Source organism: Nyctibius grandis, chromosome 10 (genome assembly GCF_013368605.1).
Source record: "Nyctibius grandis isolate bNycGra1 chromosome 10, bNycGra1.pri, whole genome shotgun sequence".
Lineage (NCBI taxonomy): Eukaryota > Metazoa > Chordata > Aves > Nyctibiiformes > Nyctibiidae > Nyctibius > Nyctibius grandis.
In genome coordinates, this window is record NC_090667.1 from 33,404,976 (window position 1) to 33,426,014 (window position 21,039).

General features: G+C 44.9%; 1 protein-coding gene across 1 annotated transcript in view; it reads left to right on the plus strand.

Moving 5' to 3' along the window:
• Positions 1-329: 329 nt before the first annotated feature.
• Positions 330-21,039, plus strand: part of ITPR1 (inositol 1,4,5-trisphosphate receptor type 1) — a 162,950-nt gene continuing 142,240 nt past the window's right edge. Inside the window, exons 1-3 of the mRNA XM_068409372.1 lie at positions 330-449; positions 14,482-14,589; positions 18,343-18,413. Coding sequence (XP_068265473.1) covers positions 14,498-14,589; positions 18,343-18,413 — 163 coding nt within the window. The 5' untranslated portion in view covers positions 330-449; positions 14,482-14,497. The remainder of the gene's footprint in view (positions 450-14,481; positions 14,590-18,342; positions 18,414-21,039) is intronic.

Below are 21,039 nucleotides of genomic sequence, written 5' to 3' on the forward strand. Positions count from 1 at the left end.
CCCGGTGCCAGGGCTCTGTGCGAAGCCCCCCCCGGACCAAACACCGTTTCGAGCCCCCGAACTCGGGCCGCACGTCCTGAGAGTACACACCTGTGCGAGCCTCGGCCGCCACCGGGAGCCCGCCGCCCGCAGGGCCCTCCCGCAGCGCCCCGGCGCGGGGGTCGCCCCGTCCCGCCGGCTGGGGCGCGGCGCGGGGCACGCCGGGAGTTGTAGTCCCGCGCGGGCGCTCCCCGCGGCGGCGCGGCGCCGGCGGGACTCGGTTACCCAGAGCCCCCCGCGGCGCTATATAAGGCGCGGCGGCGAGCTCCGAGCGCAGTGACCATGTGGATGTGCAGCTGAGGCGGCGGCAGCTCGGCGCAGCCTCCATCCTCACGGGACCGGGCAGCGCCGCGCCGCCAGCATGGGGCTGCCGAGGCGCCGCTAGCCCGGCCCGCCGCCAACGGAGCCAGGTAGGGCCGGGGGACGGGCGGGGGCTGCGGAGGGAGGTGGTGAGCCCGCCCGGCTCTGGCCGCCGGGGCAGCCCCCTTCCCCAGGCCGCCGCGGGGCTGCGGGCGCGGGGCCGGGGGTGCAGCCCGCCGCTGAGCCGGTGCCGAGGCTGGGCCGGCGCAGCGGTGCTCGGCGGGGATGCCCGGCCGCGGGAGCCCCCGCAGGACGGGGCAGAGACCTCTCCGCCGTCCCCGTTCCGTCCCCGTTCCGCAGTGCCCGTTGGCACCCAGCCGTGCCGGGCGGAGGGACGAGCGGGGCCGGGGCCGGGGTCGCCGCCCGGGGCTCGCCGCCGGTCCTGTCGACGGGACGAGCGAGGCCTCGGCGGGGGAGCAGCGTGTCCGCTCCAACTTTCCCCGTGTTTTTCCTCTCGTACTTGAGGCAGAGTCGCAGGGGATGTTTCGCGTTATGTAAACACTTGCGAGCGCTGATGGGGACTTGGCTATGGGCGATCTTATTCTTAAATGGTCAAAAGCCGGGCAAGGGTGGGTGGATGTTTCTGAGGGTCTTGGTAACTGGGCTGACAGGCCAAATATTTAGCTGTTTCCTGGACTACAATAACTGGACCTCAGCGGGGGGGAGGGGGCACATGTGCATTCCCCATGTACGTGGGATGTGCTGTAAGTCTGAGCGGGTTTATGTCTTCATACTAAAAGCTTAATTCTTGCTAGTCACGCTGGTTGTTTTGAGGCTGAAGGCTGCCTTGGGGCTCCTCTGACCGTGCAGACAGGCTACGTGTGCCTGTTGCTCCACAGAGCCTTGTTGTGTGACCCTGGGTGCAGGGGGGCTTTGCTGTAGAGCTGCGTGCGGCAGTGATGGCGTGGGGTCAGTCAGGGTTTCCCCTCTCATAAAAAACCTCTTTGCCCCATGTCTGGCTCACAGTAGTTTGTATAAAAAACTCCAACAGGTGAAAGGTTTGAATTACTGCATCATCACCTTATGCACCATGGGACTGTTCACCTGTGCCTGCTCAGCTGCAGGTGGTTTGGGCTGTGGTGTTGCTGCCGACAAATCAGGGAGGGAGAATGTGGCTAATACAATCCAGACCCTTGCCTTATGGAGATTTAGTGACTTGAAGTCATGCATGGAGTAGTGTGTGTGTGTGGTAGCTGTTCATTTTATTTATTAATGAGAGCCAGTACTTGTGCATGTGTTTTATTTCTTAAGCGTGCACTTTGTTATTTGCCTTTGAGTTTCTTTTCCTGTGCTCAGAAATTTGCCTGGTATCCCAGGACTTCCAGACCTGTTGAGCCAAAAGACTTGCTGACGCAGAGCCCAGCCCAAAGGCCTACGTCTGGATTGCTTTCCTCACAGGGTACGGCTGCATGAGTGTGGGATGTGATGTGAAGCCAGTATCCATTTCTTTCCCTTGGTGGTTTCTCTGTGGCTAAGTTAATGGGCTACCAGGCACTGGATTTTTTGTTTGTTTATTTTCTGAACCACTACTTCCAGCCAGTTTCCTCACCCAGCAAATATTCCAGGTTCTAAGTGCTCAGTGGTTTTGCTGGTGTAAGGTCAGTGCCTGAAACAATCACAGTATTGCGTGGTGTCATGACTGCAGCAGAGCGTTGGTTGTCCAACACTGGTTGTTCAGTGAGTGGTGAAAACTGGTGGCATCGATCAGGCCAAAAATTCTGGTGTAACAGGACACTTGATGAAACAAATGTGAAAGCTGACTGCTGTGGAGAGCAGCGACTTGAAATGGTGTGAATGTAGTGGTCAGTGTGTGTAAACCAAAAAAGGAGTCATTGTGGAAACGAAAACCACAGTTCCAGTGTTTTTCAAAACAAGCTGTTACAGGAGTGCTGTCAGGTAAGCTGTTTGCTGAGCTGATTATTTCTAATATGTTCTTTAAGCCGCCTTTTGTTTCTCAATAACAACTTTTTTCTTGTTGAAGTACCTTATGCCACCCTGAGATTAAAGTGTTTACTCAGATGAGTTTTTTGCCCATGTGCTTGTTTTGCAGTGCTGATTAAACCTTGAAATAGAGAGTAATCTGGTTTCCTCTTGCAGGGGTTCATAAATTAGGAAGTAAACAGCAAGAGTAACTTTGCTTTGCCTTTGCAATCGTGGGGTGGAGCTTAACTGTGGGAAATAGTATGTTTTTCTAAGATTTGCTAGTCCTGAACACCATTGTTGGAGGGTGGAAAAGGCTCTAGCGAAGAACACTGAAGGGGCGAACGCTTGGTCAGTGCGTTTCTTCAGTGACCGTTGTTGGAGCTGCAGGTCTGGGTAAGAACAGCTGGATGGAGGAGGTGTACTGGGACTGATGAAGAGGGCGGAGGGGGGTGTAAACAACAGCTATGGTCTCTGGTTATAAACGAGGGGTGTAATGCAATCTTAGTCATGGCACCGTCAGTCCTCTCACATCACCTCAACAAGTCCCTGTTGGTGTGGGGTAGACTAGAAAACAGAAAAAATCAAGTTGAAGTGAAGAAACAGTCTAAAGGTCTGGCAGCTCACAAATGCCATTGCAACTTAGCGAGAGACCTGCAAGCCATGACGTCCTGCGGTTGTGTGGTGCGAGGCTTTGGTCTAATTTTATAGTGACTCTACTTGTAAAGGCAGTGCTGAATGAGCGTTACAGCGTGGCAGTGTGAGATGGCCAGTCACCTGCGAGGGTGGCAGATTCTGGGTGAAATGTGCAGCCAAGGTTCCAGCTCCTCCAGTACTGTGTGTGTGTGCCAGGGAAAAGGGAACAGTCCCAGTGGCTGGTCAGATACTGGCTGGTGTGGTCCAGAAGCCCATTCTGGAAGCAGGAGCTCCTTTCAGCTGCTTCCTGTAAGATGAGCTGATCTCTCCTGATGAATTGCTGAAATGGACAGTATTGAGGTGAAATGTCTTTTTCAGTGCTATAAAGCAGGCTGAAAACAGGAGCCAGGTGTCTGGAGCCTTTGTCTTGTACCTCCCCTTCCATGAAGCAGTGAGAAGAGCAGGTGTAGCCCGTTCTGGTTGTTTTGTTGAGTGTGCTGTCCCCCTGTGATGCTCTGCGTGGTAATTCTTCAGTGCAGAGCGTACTCCTTAGGAGTATCTGATGTGTCAAGTTGCAGAGCGTACAGGGAGTCTTTGAGACATTATTACGCCATAAATATAAGACAGTTGTAGGATTATGCCTTAAAGACGGGAGGAATCTCAAGATCCCGTGGGAGGTGGGATGAGGGTAGTGGCTCTGTAGTAGCTGGTAGACGAGCTGCTTGCTTGCCTGTGGGTGAGCGTGAGGGAAGGCAGCCTCACCAGAGCAGCTCACGGAGACCAGAGGGGGTTAGAAGCAGAAGATGGTGTGCTGCTAGAAAGTTATGTAAATGTAACGTTTCTGCCACAATGCAACCGTGGTATTAATCCGGTTTTGTAAAAATCTGCCTTACAGTACATTCCGTATTAGTTTCTTCTGCTGCTGAGATAGCACCTTCACTACTTTCTGTTGCTTCGGTAGCCTGGAGCCTTTTTTCTGCTGCTTTTGTGTGCTAGTACAGCAGATGAGTTAAAAGCCATTGAGCAGTTTCATACAGTGGCCTGTGTTGGGTACAGACAGGTCCTGCTTTACTGGGTAAAGGAGAAGACTTGAAAAGCCCTGGGCAGTATGGATGGCTGCTAAGCTGGGTCCTGTCTGTGTCCGGAGCTATTCAAAATGACTCCTGTGCTCTTCTGCTGTGCATCCCCCAGCGGCTGCTGCGGGAGGCAGGGTGCCAAACAGCACGAGCTTCGATCCGGAGCAATATTCCTTCTGATTCCTGTTCCGACGGGCGCTACAAAAGCGCTACAGCAGTTACTGCCTGGTTCTCTGTCTTGGCACAGAGGGAGGGTGGCTGGGTATGGAGAAAGAACTCCCTTTCCAGGGTGCTGCGACTGCTCATTGGATTGGCAGAGGCAGCCGCAGGAAGCGTGTGTTATTCTTGCTCGTTCTGTACCTGTTGAGAAAGTACATTTCCAAGTCTTCAGAGCAGTTGTGTTTTATGGGACCAAATTCCTTTGGGGGAAAAAATTAAGATAAAATGAAAACTGCAGGAACCGTAATTCAAACGAGGAAAGCTGCAAAATTTAGCTGTGGATTCTGAACTCAGAAAAGTTTCGTTTTCATAGTTGTGGGTTTGGTTAAGCCTATCAGAACTTAGATCAGAACTTATTTTTCCTTCCTAACAGGATTATATTGAGAATAAAATATCACTTCCGATCTGGGCAAGTTAACCCTCTAGAGAGGAAAATATATTAGAAATGTGCATGGAAGTGTGTGTTATTTTGCTGGTTTATGGCTCGCGGTGTTGTAACTGCATCCTCACGTGCCAGAACGCCAACACGAGGAGTGTTGCAGAACGCTGAGTGTTCGTACCTCACTGATCAGTCAGCTGAAGAGGTTATCAAAGGATGGGGAATAGCTCCGAGAAAACTGAACGCCAGAGGAAGCAAATTTCTGGGTTAGGATGTTAGATAATGTTTGGGCTTTTGGAGTAATCTGATACTAAGCTGTAAGGAAGGAGGCTTGGATGCTGGATCCAGATGTAATGATGTACACAGATAGTTCGTTCTCTCCTCATTCTTGCTGTGTGCAAGATGTCTGCAGTCAGAAGACGCTAATCTCTGTGCCTATACATGTAAGAATGTATCTGATCACAGTAGGCCAAAAAATGGCTACTGCCAAAAGGCTGTAGCTTGCTTTTTTATTTTAATTTCTGGGAGTTGTTTAGTAGCAGTTTAGTATGAAACTTCTTCAGACATCTCTTTTGTGCCTTGGCCCATCCTATCTACTTCTTCAGAAATTCAGAAATCGGCTAAGAAGTTCTGAAGAAAACAGTTTTGATTGCAGTCCAGATATGTCCTGTCTGCATCTCACTTCTCACTCCGAGAAGGCAGATACCTGAGTTGGCTGATGATGTTCGATCTAAAGGGTTAATTGAAAACTTATCTTATGATTAAAGTAACTCCACAATCCTTGGCCGCTCCTACACCTGTAAGGGTTAAGTAGATTCAGTTGCTAATGCTCTTTATGAGGTAAGGTGGTACAGTATTTTGAACCTTTGCTTCAGAAGAATGGCTGGTGCTTGCATTCTAGAAAATTACTGTTGAGGGGCCAACATGTGCAAGTCATCCTGGGAGCTGGAGCCTTCATCTGTAAAGGAGCCCAGCCAGTCGGGTGTTTTTTAGATCAGCAGGGCTCAAAGTAGGTCCTCTGGCCACCAGTGGTTCTCTGCACGTGCTGATCATGTGGTGGTAGTGGCTCCTCCTCCTCAGCTTCTTGTCACAGGCACTTGGGTTTTAGTCTGCAGACCTGGGTGCCTGCTGAGGTGTCTAGGAGGGACGAGCAGCCAGCTTACCCTTGTAGGGGTTGCTGCATCTGGAAGACGAGAGAAGACTTACAAGCCTTCAATAGGAGAGACTTGCAAGTGGAAGAAAATCGTTAGCTTTATTGCCGGCGGGGACCCAAGGCTACCAGGAGAAGTCCAGCAAAGCCCAGTCGTGGACAACGACAGCAGTGCCACCATGGAGGAGAGAGAGCCCCCACCAAGGTGCAGTACGGGCGAAGGGAGAAATGGGAGGTGTAGGACGTGGGAAGGGTGAAAGTGTTGGGCAAGTAGGGTCAGAGGAAGATGAACAGACACAGGCGGATGAAGGCTAGTGAGGCAGACAGACAAGGAAAATATTTTGGTAAATTTAGGGAGTATTGCATTTGGTAAAAAGCATGTATCTCGTGAGGAAGGAAGCGTGGAGGCTCAGACGTGGGGCATGGGGCTGTAGGACACAGCCTGTTCTGTGGTGAAGCCTCAGCAGGTACACGGCTGTGCGAAATGAAGTTGGGACTGTTCTGTACCCTCTTCTTCCCTGGCCATTTTTCTTCCTTGGCCAAACTCCAGTTGGTGTTATAAACCAAGCTTGCTCTCTTTCCCCATGACATTGGTTGCCCTGTTTCTTTTGGCGTGTTCCAACTCTCTCCTTCTAATAGAAATATGCTGGAAAACACAGTGTGCTTGTAGGGGCCTCGTCCAGAGGCTGACGTCTAAGCTGCCTTCTCCCATCAGGGTTAGAGCCAGTAAGTACAAACTTCAGTGAGTATCAACTTCACTAAGTGCTACTTTTAATAGAATTAAGAAGATGCTGTCAGGTCATACTTGGTTTGAAACAAAAAAATGATTTTTTTTCCCTGACAGTGTCTCTCTAATAGATTTTCTTTTTTCAGCTTTCTGCAGATGCCTGTCAATAGGATCCGTCAGTCGTTTCTTACATCAGTCTGATGGCTGCTGTGTAAGATACCGCTGTCAAAGTGTAACTCCTGCCTGGCCTGTTGTTATGAGTGTGTTCCTTTCGACCTGAATTTTCTATAACTAGCTTGTCTGGTTGCAGTGGGAAAATAAGAAAAAAATGCAGGCTCTCTTTCTGAGGAGAAAAGGGTGTCGTGCATGTTTGCTTTCCCGTAGTGAGGGTTTATTCAGGTTTAAGGTAACAAAATTAGTTACGTTATCTGTTTCTTCCTCTTCCTTAAACTGACTTTTGTTGCACCTATGACATAGTAACTTCTGAATATCTTTGTCATTGGTACGGTAAATAATTCTCTTAATTTTTGATCTGTGGAGTGCCAAATAGTATGAATAGAACATAATTACCATCGGCATCATTTTGCTGTATGAATTTATAGCCTCTTCCAGCTTCCTTCAAGAAAAGAGGGAATGTATGCTTGGTCAGATGTGCAAAGAGACCAGTTTTCCTCCTGGGAGAAGGGAGGTGGTGTGGAGCGGTGGATGGGGATTTGGGAGACCTGGATTCAAATCTGGGCCCTGACTCTGACCTGCTGCGTGTCCTTGAGAAAGTCATAGCGCTGTGCTGCTCCCTCCTCCTCCTCTTCCCCACCCTCCATCTTGCCTGTTCAGACTGCAAACTGTAGAAAGATCCGCTGCGTTGTAAGCGTTAGGAGGAAAAATACTTTCTCTGAGAAAGTGCATTTCTCCTTTTTAATCTAACGGTTCATCAAATGACAATTTGTCGGCAGATAGCAGGCTCCTGGACATGAAAGGTGGCAGTTAAATGGAAAACAAGATCATGTGGTAGATAAGGGTACCATGCTGATATTTTTTTTTAATGTGTAATCTCTAAAATGTAACTTCATGTGCATAAAACCAGCAGTGCTGAACTCTCTCAAAACCTAACGCGATTCCTGAGCTGCCTCCTGGTGAGGAGGGTGAGGAGCCCGACGTTGGAGACGGCCTGGCTGTGGGTTCCCAGTGCCGTGGTCACTTTCCATGTGCTACCAACAGCGTTGGTGTCAGAGAAACAGCAGGATTTAGCTCTGCTGTTGGCTTGGTGCTGAGCTGAGTGGATGAACTTCCCCGCGACAGCCCGCTCGGTGCGTGGTGCGCACCCGGCGGCCTGCGCTCTGCTCCCCAAAACCCGCTGTGTTTGTCTTTCCCCGGTGTGTGCCAGGAGCTCCTTTTGGATCTGCTAAGTCAGAAGCTTTGCCAATGACAGTGCTCTGTCCTGCGGCCCCAGAAGAGTGATTATTCACTAGATGATCTTTTTAAATAGAGCACTTCCTCCTTGCTCTGGCTGTTTTAATGGGATTCTTTTGAATCTCTCTCATAGCCCTCAGGGAGGAAACCTTCCTCTTTTTTAATTGAAACAAGAATGGGGAACATGAGGTTTTGATTCAGATTTTTGAAGTTAACTGCACCTGTAAAAATAGATGCAGCATGCTGGGTGGGTGTTATCCAAAAAGCCGTGGAAGTCGTCTGAGAAATGTTGGTTAGGAGAAACATTGGATAAAGCCTAGAGGGCCAAGTTTTTGACCAAGTAATCTTGTTAGAGAGTTTGAATTTACCAAATTGTTTAAGCACTGGAGTTCCACTTAAATCTAGGGAGCCAGGGTCTGGGTGTGTTTAAAAAAACATAACCTTGCTTGGTCTAATGTACAAATGTTAAGGACCCAATTCCATTTGACTCAAACACACTGACTTGCCTGGTCTTGTGGGTTCTCAGTTGATCAAGGCTTGATGTAATGTTAATGATATCTGTTAATTTATGGATGATTCTTCAAATCACAGAATCAATGAGGTTGGAAGAGACCTCATCGAGTCCAACCATTGCCCTGACACCACCATGTCAACTAGACCATGGCACTAAGTGCCATGTCCCGGCTTTTCTTAAACACCTCCAGAGATGGTGATGGCATTAGCATCACCATGGCTAATGCATGATTAGCTTATGCCATTAAGCCGTTCTTTATGTTTGCTTTTTTGTTGTCTCTCTACTCTTAAACTCTCATCTTTTTCCCTATTAAAAACTGAACCAAAATTAAAATTTCACTGTGGAGTTTCCTGTCAGCAGGAATAAAGTTGAAGCAGTTCAGTAGGGTTTGAGATATTATTCTTGCCTAAACAATGTAAATAGTGAAAAAGACTTTGATAAAGTGCTGCTCCAATTTCTGTAATGGTACATATAAAATTGCCAGTCTCTATTTAATTGAGCACTAAACCACAGTGAAAATATTATAATAGAGAACTGAGTACATCATGGGACTGCAAGGCACAGCAAGGAGCTTTTTTGCTCAGAACAAACATCATTAGAAACATCTTAAAACGATTAAGTCATTTGTATCCCAGTTGCTGGAAATCAAACCGTCAGCAATAAGACATATTTGGTCGCGTTTATTTTACAAATAGGATTTGCAGTCATAGGTTAAAGTATTAAAAGCCCACACAAAGCAGGCACGTGAAACATGGTATTGGCAAAATAGCTTCAGATTCTTTGAAAAGCCTTTCGGCATTAAATTGCTCGAGATGAGGAATAGCATGCTACAAAAATCTGTGACAAACAGTCCCTGTAAGGAGGGACTTCAAAAGGGGGCCTTGACTCTGCTATTCAAGGAAAGCAAACTCTCAGCATTGCTCTGGAGCCTGTTTTTTCTAACTTAGCATCAAGATCTACATGAGTGATGGGAGAAATTAGCGTGAAATGTTTACAAAGCGGTTGCATTTCCTATTCTGAGATCTTCAAAAAGCAGCTGTCTCGTTAAGGTATTTGATATTTAACAGTCAGTTTGATTTCTTAGTGTTTTCACTGTTAATTGTGCTTTATCTGCCATTATGAAATGTGTTTTCGTGAGGAAAATGGATTGACGTGTCTCAGAGTTGAATTTCAGTGGCTATATCTAACTTATACGGGCTTATTCAAGGCCATTAGGCTAAGTATGTGCTCTGCTTGTGCCCTAAAATATGACTGGGTCGTTTCAGTCTTCCTGAAAGCCAGTGGAAACCGTTACGAGGGAGAAGTCTGCAGGACTGCAGCGCTGATGGTAAAGGGCTGCCTACAAACCCTGTCAAAGTGCTGGCTTTGCATTTCCAGATTGGTGCTTTTCATTGGCTTTTGCCATATGAAACGCACCTTGTTTTGAGGATATGGACAAGAGAATCTATAAGTAAGAAAATCAAAAAAGAACCGCGTAATTATGGCACTTTGTGTTCAGAGAAGTTCAAACTCGCGGTCCTGTGATGTAGATTTGTGTTCACCAAAGGAGTGTGGAGTAGTAGGGGAAAGGCAAGTCCTAAAACTCTTGGGATGGATAGAAAGTTTTCCTGGGTTTAATTGTGGAGTCTCCTTCTCTGGAGCTATTCAAAACTCGCCTGGACACGACCCTGTGCAACATGCTCTGGGTGACCCTGCTTTAGCAGGAGGTTGGACTAGATGATCTCCAGAGGGCCCTTCCAACCCTTAACCATTCTGTGATTCTGTAATTCACTGCCTGGATTGAGCTAATGCATTTTCAGATCCCATCCCATGGAGCAAAGCTATAGACTGGCAAAATTACTTGTAAAGCAGGACCTTGCAATTCACATGAAATTCAGCAGGTTTCTATATTTATTTATTTCTTAAACAGAGACTTAATTTTATTTTCCTGTGCAGATAAACTGTATATAGAACATACTTAAAGACACACTAATTTTATATAGATAATATACCTTAAAAAGTCATCAACATAATTAAAAGAATTCAAACAGTCAAGGCTTAAAAAATACTGTAGAATGTGTTCATCTTTCAGGGATTTTTTGACTATATCTACCCACAGACATCTCTTTCTCAATGTACAGTCCACTTTTAGTTCAAGTTTCATTTATCATCTTAAAAATTAAGTCTTTCTGTCTGTCAAAATTAGTGTCTTCAGCTCAGTGGGAAAAGAATGTTATTTTAAAAACTTGTGTTGCTCGGTGATGTTGTTGCCACCTGAGTTAAGCCTTGTAATGCTTGTTTGGAGAAACCTGGCTCACTTTTGCTAGATTTCTGTACTGATATTGCCACACTGCTATTGTTTCCTTATCAGAGCACTTCGTTATCTTTCATTTCTCAAGTAAGTTTACCTAGAAGGAATCTTGTTTTCCCTCCAGCATTTACGTGGAAGAGGACAACAATGCTCCACGGACGGGACGCTGCTGTGTTACGGCTGGAACACGATGGATTTCTTGCAGGGCTCCTCTCTTGTGAGGATGTGAGAATGCCGTTAAAACTGGGATTGTGCGTAGCAATAACTGCAGCGTTCTCTTAGGGCCATCCCTCCTCTAGTGTTAATCAATTGCTCTTGGCACTGGTGTATCTAAAATAAATAAATCGCAGAGTAAGGGTTGTATTTGTCTACTGAGCACAATTGCTTTTTGAGCAGCGCGATTGTGCTTTCAGCCGTGAGAGCTGGGTACTGAGAGTGTGTGGAGAATCCTCCTGCCCTGCACTTCCAGGGCGCTTCTGGCGGTCATCTCGTGTCTTTGGCCAGCGTGATACGGGGAGGGAAGCGTCCCCTCCCCGGCCAAGGGGACACGCGTGGATGCTTGGCTGATGTGTCCAGGAGGGAACCTGTTCTCTGATGTCCCCATGGCCAGCCTGTGCTATGAACTTTGGATGGATGTGCTGAGGTTGACAGATTTTTAGTGCCTCAACTGGGTTCTACAGCTGAACATTCCCACAGAGGTCTCATTTTGGGGGGATTAGCGGGGTCAGCTGATGTTGACCATCAGACCTGTTTCTAAACGGTTTTCAAGCTGGGTGCTTGGAAACTTTGCTCTTGAAAACCTTCCAGTTGTACTTTTTGTCTCGGATATCCCAGTTGTCCTTCTCATCGGGTAGAAAATATGCCATTTGTGATAGCTGATCATTTAGTGTTTAACGCAAATAAGTGATCAATTAGTGGAGTAATTTTGTTAGGTGTCACGAGTCCCTTGTGAGGAGACTATGAAAGCAGCTTTTGAAGTAAGCTAAATCAGTTTAGAAATTATTCTCTTTCCTTCTAAATCTTGTATGTAAGGAGGCCTGTTGGGTCATTTAGTCCCTCACTCCATCTGCCAGTTCAGCATGTTCCTGAGCACTGGCCAACCTCAGAAACAGCACGTTTAAAGATAAATGTCAAGTGGGCTGACTTTTGGTGTTCAGTTATCAAGAACATAATCGATGTAGACAGTGTCCTTCATACCAGTTTTGACTAGGTAAGCCCTAGGATAAACAGGTATCTTACGAAGAGGCTCACCCTACTTGGAGTTGACAGCATGCTTCATGAGAGCAGTGGAGGCACACTCCATCTGAGTGTCTCCTGTTGCGTTGGAGATAATATCATGCTGATAGGCGTTAAAACAGAGTTCAAAAAGAATTATTTTAAGGGTTACACTGTCACGGTATACAACATGGTATGTTAGTGTTACCATATCATGGTGTATGTCATGGTATGTCAGGATCTTCCTCAGTAAAGAAAATACAAGAAAATTGAGGCTATATTCTGGAACGTAATGCAGAAATTTGATCATCCATCCTTGGGCCTGGTTTTGGTCAGTGGTCTGAGATAATAATTTTTTTTTTGCCAAGCAAAAATTCTCTTCTCTAATGGAATTCAGTGATTTTGACCTTCAGGTTCTCTTGGGAACAGCTGTGGTGAACATCTGTCTCTTCCAAAGGAAAGATGTTGTAGTCCATGAGTAATGCCCCTCACACCCCGAATGGGATACCTGAAATGCCGTTGTAAAAAGGGGTCGTTTGGAAGTATCTACATTTCTTGCTGACTTAGATTCCTTTTGCTTTGGGCTGTATTAATTTAGGGCTGAGCTTAATTTTGAGGGCTTAAAAGCTTTTTTAGTATGAAGTGTCCGGAGTTAATGTCCAAGTCAGGAAATGAGGAAAGCTGTATTTCTGGTGATGCTAATTCAGTCACTCAGCATATTTCTGTATGTTTTGTGGCATATATCTTAAAATAGGTAGTGATGTTTTCTGTCCACTTATCAAGAGAGGACGGGAATGGACTGAATAACATGCAGTGGCTGAAGGACTTGGCATTAAAGAAGCAACCTGAAGCCAAGTGGTTTGCTTCTGCGTGCACACAGATTTGATTTCGGAGGAGCTGAAACTTCTTTACCCTCCATGTGAACTTGGCCTGTTATTTTCTGTTTTTCCTGAATTTGTTTTTAATTGTACAAATGACACAGGGTTTTACAGGCGTGAGAATGTCTGTAATGTGCTTTGACTTAATAATAATGAAAGTTATTACTATTACCACCACCAAAACTTTGGGCGTGAGGCAGTGAGGAGGGATGGCTGTTTGCAGCTTTTTAGAAGAAATGTGTGGCTTCAGGTTTTTGCTTGCACTTTCATCTTGGCAGCGCATTATCAACGTCAACTTTTAAATCTCCATGAATCTGTCCTTGTTGAGCTCCAGCCTTGCTTAATAAACTTGATCCTTACACTTTTGGTAAACAAGATAATGTTCAGTGAAAGGGAATATTTATCCCCTGTACAATGTCAGGGCTGTGCTCTGTAATAAGCAGAATTTCCTGCTGCTTAGTTCTCCTGGTGGTAAAGCATTTAAAACTGATCTGGGTGTGATGTCAGAGAGGGTGAAAGTATTTTCAATTATTTTCCCTTAAATCTGGGAGTCTGGTCCTGGGCAGCGTTCACTGGCAGGGCTGCCTAACAGAGCAAGCCACCAGCCTGCGAGGAGCAGCTTGGAAGAGCTGCGTTGCTGCCTGCTGTTTGGAACCTCAAGCACAGAAAGCGATTTCAGCGTTTTGAACTCGGTGATCAAAAAACACGGCTTAGGAGGATCTCCCAGAAACGAGGAAATGGCCTTGGAAAAGATGTCTTTGAAAATCTGTTCAGTTGGGCTGGGTTTTATCTGGGCTCGTGTTGTTTGTCTCTCTGTTGCTGTGACAGATAGAAACTCGGCTTTTCTGTACTTATTTAAACGACAGGTAGGTCCTGTGTTGTTCAGTCCAGGATTTGGGGCTTTAAAGAAAATAAAGATAGTTCTTAACGCTGTGGAAGCTGACAGCACTCAGTGGCTGTCTCCTCAGCGGTACATTTAGGCAATCTTTTTCAAAAACAGGATTGAAGTGTTCCTGATGTCACAGGGATTTGGCTTCCTGGTACATACATAGTTTGAAGTATTTGACCGTGAAAAATCTTAATCTTAATGTTTTTAGATGCAAAAATCTGTTGTCAGGCATATTCAGTGGGTCTTCACCTGGTGCTGTCTTTAGGACCGGTGGCTACCTCAGTGTTGATCATGACAATATTTTGTCATGACCAAAAAATACTAACATGAACCATGTCAATATTTTACATTACAATTCCCACAAGCACCACTCCAGCACACCAGAGGACCTGTAAAACACACCTTTGATTCTGATAGAGCCTGGCAAAGAAATGTGTTGTGATTTAGATGATACAAATAATATGTCTTAGACTGAGGCAGCCCACTTTTCTTCCCCCTTTCCGTCTCACCGATGGGATGAAACGGGTCGGTACACCTGGGCTGAAATGGCTGCGAGCATCTGGGATACCAGTAGCTGCTTGTTTTTCCATAGTTTATTTTTCTAAGCAAGCATTTTGACATGCTGTGTGTTCTTTGATACCTGAAATTCCTCTGCAAAAATCTGTTCAGTTTTTCAAACAAATGAACAAACAAAAGCAAAGTGTCCTGTTGTAACCTCCAGTAGCTTGTACCGAGAAATTCTGCCTGATAAATAGTAACGTTGTGCTTTATTCTTCTAGGGGCAGTAAGCCAGAGATGACTGACAAGATGTCGAGCTTCCTTCATATTGGAGATATTTGTTCTCTCTATGCAGAGGGCTCAACAAATGGATTTATTAGCACTTTGGGGTAAGAACAGCTGTTCTCTTACACTAAAAACATCCATAAGAAGGACTAGAGGAACTCAGCTAGCTATCCTGAGCCTGACGCCCAGGAACTACTGGGTAAAGCACAGTAGCTTTATGTGCAGATTTGACCCTAAATTTAAAAATGGCCTAAAGCTAATATGGCAAGCTAGATGTCGGGAGGATGGAGAGTGTATCGATGGCCATGGTGTGGTTTTGATGTCCTTGGTGGGGAAGAAGCAGCTTGTCAAGTTAAGGTGTGGGTAGAGGGAATGAATGTAAGAAAATGATTTTCATGTTGTTGTCTGTCCTGTGTCCATCCGTGTGTCCCGTCCTGTCCCTCCCTGCCCTCCCCAGTCAGGAATGAATAGGCCCCAGTGTAATCTGCTGATTGGAAAAAAAGATGTAGCATAGGCAATGTAAGTAGTTTAAAGAAAAACAAGGAGCCCTGAGCCAAACCATTTATATACCACTGACTTACCACTATGACTAGTTTTGTCTTTTCTTAGAGTATTTGAGGTTTCTTACACAAACAAAATTGTTCTTCTCCAGTCAAAAGAGAACACGTTTTGAATCTTCAGCTTTACCAATGGCCAGCACCCCGGAGCTGCGGTGGGAGCCGTGCCTCGCTGGCTCCTGCCCCCGGCGTGCTCCCCCATGGAGCTCCTTTGCGCTTCCTTCTGCAAAGACATCAGAGTAGGTGCTCCGTAGGAGAGTGCCTCCTAAGCAGTAAGAAGTGTATGCCACTTCATTAAACAAAAAATAGCTGTTCACGTAGGAAAAGGAAGAGTTTGCAGAGAAAAGCCATGGGATTGAAATACAGCTCTGACGAGTGACAGGGTATGTTTTATTCTGCTCAACTGCTGCTGAGGAGAAATCTCGTCAAACATCAGCAGTTGGCGGTGGAGCTGTGTACTGATTTGGAAGACCTTGCAGGGGGCTGGATGAGAAGCTCAAAGAGCACATCTGCCACCTTGTTTCAAAGCGGTGAGAAATTGGAGGGAGGGAAATAGCACGCGTGACACATTGCTGTGGTACTTCAGTACTGAATGAGGAGCAAAGAAGCAACCAGGAAGCTTGATGATATGGTGAGTGGGCACGCACGCAACATGCTCTTTCTCATTTCCCATAGCCGTAAGGGCCTCAGGGTGGGTACAGTGACAGCAAATTTCTTGATGCCTACTGTCCAGATGCATCTGATAAACGGAGCTCCCAAGCAGGGTACAAAGACAGCATCCTGGTAAGTCTCTCGGCAGGAAAAAATGGGCTGGAATCTCACCTGAGTGCCTCCAAACTAACTTGTAGGTTTAGTCCTCTAGCTATTAGGATTCTGCAAAATAAGGGGGCAGAGGAGGAAGCAGACACTGAAGATGCACCATGATCTATTATAGGAAAGAGAAGAAAATATGGGATGCTGCCAGAAGGGAAAGAAGGTATGATAAAAGCAAGGGATGTAGTAAGTAGGGTTGGTCGAATAGTATTTGGCGAATGTATTTGACACATTTCCCAGGTACTCGTCAAATATGACATGTGCACTCTGCAGTACTCGATCAGCTGTGTAACTGGCCAAATACTATCTGCTGAAAACTGGCAAAACGAATTGAGCGATACTATACACTTGGCTATTTTTTTTCTTCCTAGTATTGAAGCAAGTTTGGCAGTAAATAATTCCAGAACAAGTAGAAAGTTGTTATGTCATGTTTAATCCCGTACAGTGCATGATGAACACTATGCAGTGGCTGTGGCTTTTGATGGCATTGCTGAGCAGAGATTTTTCACCATGGGTAGTCCTTGTAGACCTTACGGGCCGTAAGCACGTGTATTTTCTAGGCTTGATGAGATGTTCTTGTGGCAGGTCTAAAGATCCCTTAGTGTTACGAGCATCCTCTTTGATTTGATTAGTACTGTTTTAAGGTAACTACATTATATAATGGCCACGCATCTTCTGAGCCTAATTTGAGCCAGAAATCCCAATTGCGATGTGAAACACGAAATGCATTATCATGTTAATAAGCCTTCGTAACCAAATTAGTTTTGTCCCATATTTAATTTAGCCTTTGTCCTGGAGAAAATTAAAGCAGCAAAGGAAAGATTCAGTGTAATTGTGCTCTATACCATGTGGAGTTTTGACAGTCTTATGTCATAACAATGTGTAATGACTTGTTCATGTGGTTAATGAAGGTTGAGAGACAGATACCACTGTACATTCTAATGTTCTAAATCTTTGAAGTGTTCCTGTTTAATATTCCTATGACATGACTGTTGCTCAATCAGGACTTCACTCTTGCTGTTTCCCAAACTCAGTGCTGTCATCATTATGATTACCAGTGTACAATATATCCTCTTTTGTGTTTTCCACCCTGTAAAACTTTTTTCTTAGGAGTTTGGGAAGTTCCTCTTTACTTTCAATTTAATCTCAGGATGAGAGCGATATATTGCACTGAGATTATCTCTGTGTGGGATGGTCAGAGTAACCCATTCGACTTGATATTTTTTTTGGCCCTTTGTTCATTAGAAGCAGGTGTTTCAGTCAGCTCAGACATTAATACTGCCATTCTTGTTGGAGCACATATATGTGTATATATAATACTGAATAGGGAGAAAATCCATGGGGAAAAAGCAATTTACTCTGAATGTTTGCATATGCAAATTTTAGATGCATAGAACTGAGTCCACTTAATCTCTCTGATCTCTTAATTTTTATGCACTTCATTATTTTCCATAATTGTTGTCTCAAGATGCTCCCTGCATGTAACCAGCCTCTGCAAGGAACAACTCTCATATTCTAGGTCTCAATCTTTCTCAAGTTGATTCTGCATGAGAATGGACCTCTCAAACCTTTAAGACCTTGGAGTTTTACTTTCTGCTTTTGTGTAGAAAGCCTCTTTGACAGATTGGTTTTAAGGGGCCAAATTGAGTCATTTAGGATCAAATCAGAAATTACAAAATATTTGGTTACAGTTGGATTTTCACAATTTGGAAATAGCGTTTGGTAAAAGTGCAATTCCATGTTGATCCAAAGCGTGCTAAGGGCAGAACATCTCAACTATTGTCTTTATTCTGTGGGATTTGAATTGACCCTGTGGGGTTTTTGCTGATGTGTATTTACAGGAGAATCTCTGTCCTGGCATTCCCTTTTGGAATCTCTTGGGTTCACTTGTCCAATTCACCTCCTTCCTGGGTAGGACAGGAGGAGGGTAGTTCAATCCCTTGACTTATGTTGTGTTTATGATGGGTGAGCAGGAGGGTGTACGTATGCCTTCCTTTCTCTTGGGAGTAAATTGTTATTGTGGCAGTTACTATTTCTGCCTTTTCTTAATACTTGAGGGGTCACAGGGGCAGTGTCCAGTTTGCACAGTCATCGTATTTTCCTGTTCTCTACCCTTCATATAAACACATTTGCAGCGTTACTCCAATCTGTCCAAGAGGCAACACTTGTTCTAAGGCTGTCTGTCACCTAACTAGAATATGGGCTGTTCTGTCTGCACCTCAAGGAGGGGACATAAAGATGATGCAGTATACAGGAGCAATGACTTATTTATTGTCCCACCTATCCAGGAGCATAGCTCTGGGCAACAGTACAAATTAGCTGCATGCTTCTTAAAAAGATCTGGCATAAGTTGGCATTTGGGGAATGTCTTCTGCTGAAGTGGCCACTCGGATAAAATATTGCAAGTGAACAACTTTGGTTTTGCTAACAAGGATGTGAGCAATTGCAAGGGAATAGAATCTCACTTTGCTTCTCATTTCTTTGCAGCCTTGTGGATGATCGGTGTGTTGTACAGCCAGAAGCAGGTGATCTTAACAACCCCCCCAAAAAGTTCAGAGGTGAGTTTAGTAGACAGCTTATTACCCTTCTGCTTGGAAGAAGTTCTTCATTTTGTGCAATCGTGTAACTATTATTACATCTGTGTGAAGTGAGTTGTGGGACTTAATAAGAATGCTTTGTGAGGGTGTGGAGGTGGGGTTGGCAGTTGAGGTTGGCTTTCAGAGCTGTCCAAACTTACAGGGTCCGTGTAAGTTTCATTTCTTTTTCTCCGTGCTACCATACATGCATTTAGTACAAAATCTATCTGAGAGGAGGGAAATGAAAAGGAGCAAATGTTTGTAACCACTATTGTTGTTTGACCTCATTCGATATTAACTACACTTGACTTTGCTTTCATTCTGCCAGGAAACTTATGCTTGGTGATAAGAAATTAATGCCCGCTTCTTTGCACAGTTTGGCTAGGGCTGATTTAAGAAGAAATCTCAAACAGGAAGAGAAGCAATAACTGGGATTTTGTTTGGAAAAAACTTATTGAATTCTCTTTTTTTTTTATCCCTTGGTTACATCTTTTACCCAAAGGATAACTCAGCCAAATATTATAAAAATTTTATCTACCTTTTATTGCTCTTCTCAGATGTAGCAGAATCTGTCTTGTTTCTTTGTTGGATGAATATTGTTTCCTTGGTTATGCTTTGCCTTTATCAGAGGCTCAGAATTACCAGAATTCTGTTGGGGTTTGGCCAGAACTGCAGGTGATTGCCCTTGAAAATCAGATACCTTCTGTACTGCTGGTTTTGTTTGCTGCTGTTTGGGGTTTTTTTTTTGCTGTGAAGTGAAGATGTCTCATATAATGAAACTCTCTTTTTAGAATATTGCTGAAGTCTGTGAGTTCTTTTTGTTTTTCTCCCTTTTTTCCTGGAAAACTAAACAGCTGATGATTCAAACACTGGAAGAGACAACCTGGGAAAGTTTCAGCATTAAATGTTAAGCTCTCCTGAAAAAGAACAATGGAGTTTGGTGAACTAGAGCCCTGCCTCTAGGCATTTCTTGACGTTAAAATCATATGAAGGAGTAAAGCCAGATTTGACTGAGACTGCTGGGTGTAGAAGGAGGGGAGGGGAGAGGGAGAGAAAAGAATGAGAAAAAGGCAATTCTGGCTAGCACAGTTAGGAACTGCAAGTACAGAGAGACATTTGTCTGACATAAAACATTGTGGTTAGACATTGTAAATGTTCTCATATTACTTATAATTTATACATGGAGAAAGAATGGTGTGAACCTTTTCCAACCTTTGTAGTTACTTCACTAGAGCTTTTGTGGAGGAGTTTATGCTTAATGGTAAATGGCAACAAAAGTCATAAAATTTTAGCAGGCATTTCTGTTATTTATACACATGCTTTATAAGTGTAGTCTAAGATAAAATGCTTTCCACCATAAATAGGTTCAGAAGTAGTAATAATGACATTTATTGCACCATCTTCAACACAAATGGAAAATACCCCTTTTTTTATTATGAAGCAAAGGCACCCAGAGGCTTGTCTGGGGTGTTGCATGGGAAGTCTCTGGCAGGGTCAGGAACCGCAGCCACGTCTCTGCAATCTTACTGCGTGTTTTTATGACACTTGGCAAAAATACCTCCCTTGCAAATGGAACACAAGGTCTTCCCTAAGGTGCGTTTATCCAAACAACAACATTTACATCTGGGATATAAAGCAACCATGGGCATCTGGTGAATGTAATTCAGTAGTCCTAGTATTTAGTTTTGTCATACTTGGGATTTAGTCTTCACTGCCTTGGGCAGTGTCATTGGTACGGCAGCTCAGGAGCACAGGATACCTTTCGTACAGTAGCAGCGTGGGGTGGGAGCTGATGGGGAAACGGTCTAGTATCCAGTAGACCTTGTACGTGGCGCCCACATTTGTTCAGTGATTTTGTACAGTCCATACTAGTCATCACAGCTGATGGGATCCCTGCAGTTTGAGGCCTGAGAAGAAGAGTGATCTTGGGTTGAATTCGAATAGGTGCAAAACACTGGCACTGGTAACTGAGAAGTAACTTTTGAAGATCTCATTAGAGCAGGAACGAAATTAATCAAATGTGACTTACATTCTAGCTTTACACAGTACTGGAAAAACGCCTCTGTGCTCTAACCTGTTTTATATCTATGTGCGAATCCAGTTTCAAAGGAGCTGTGCTTTAAGGCGTCCAGTCACAGGTCAGTCAAATCTGAAGTCACCTTCTGGGAGGAACACTGAACGTGTGACTTCGTGGCCAGTCTCGAGGATCTTGCTTCGGGTAGTATTTTCAAGAAATGTAATTCTAAGCTTCTCTGAGCAGATCTGTCTTCTGTGGGCAGATGTAAAACAGTTGTAAATATAATTTTCCTCCTTAATCAAAGTGGTGAGAGATATCTAGAAGCAAGATTCACTTCTTAGCTATGCATACATGACTCAAGAAAATTCAGTGTGAAACTAAAGCATATATATCCAGTGGCAGAATTAATCCATCCTGCTATTTTTTTTTAGCCATGGGTGTTTCAGGTTTTAAGAAGTCTTGTTGCCTAGGCTACACTTAATCAGTTGCATCTCGTGGCAGCAGCAGGGCCCTGGTCTAGAGGGTGGTGGTTTTTGTTTCCGTTCTGCTCTAGACCCTTGAAATACAGCAGAGCTGCTGAGCACAAAGTGG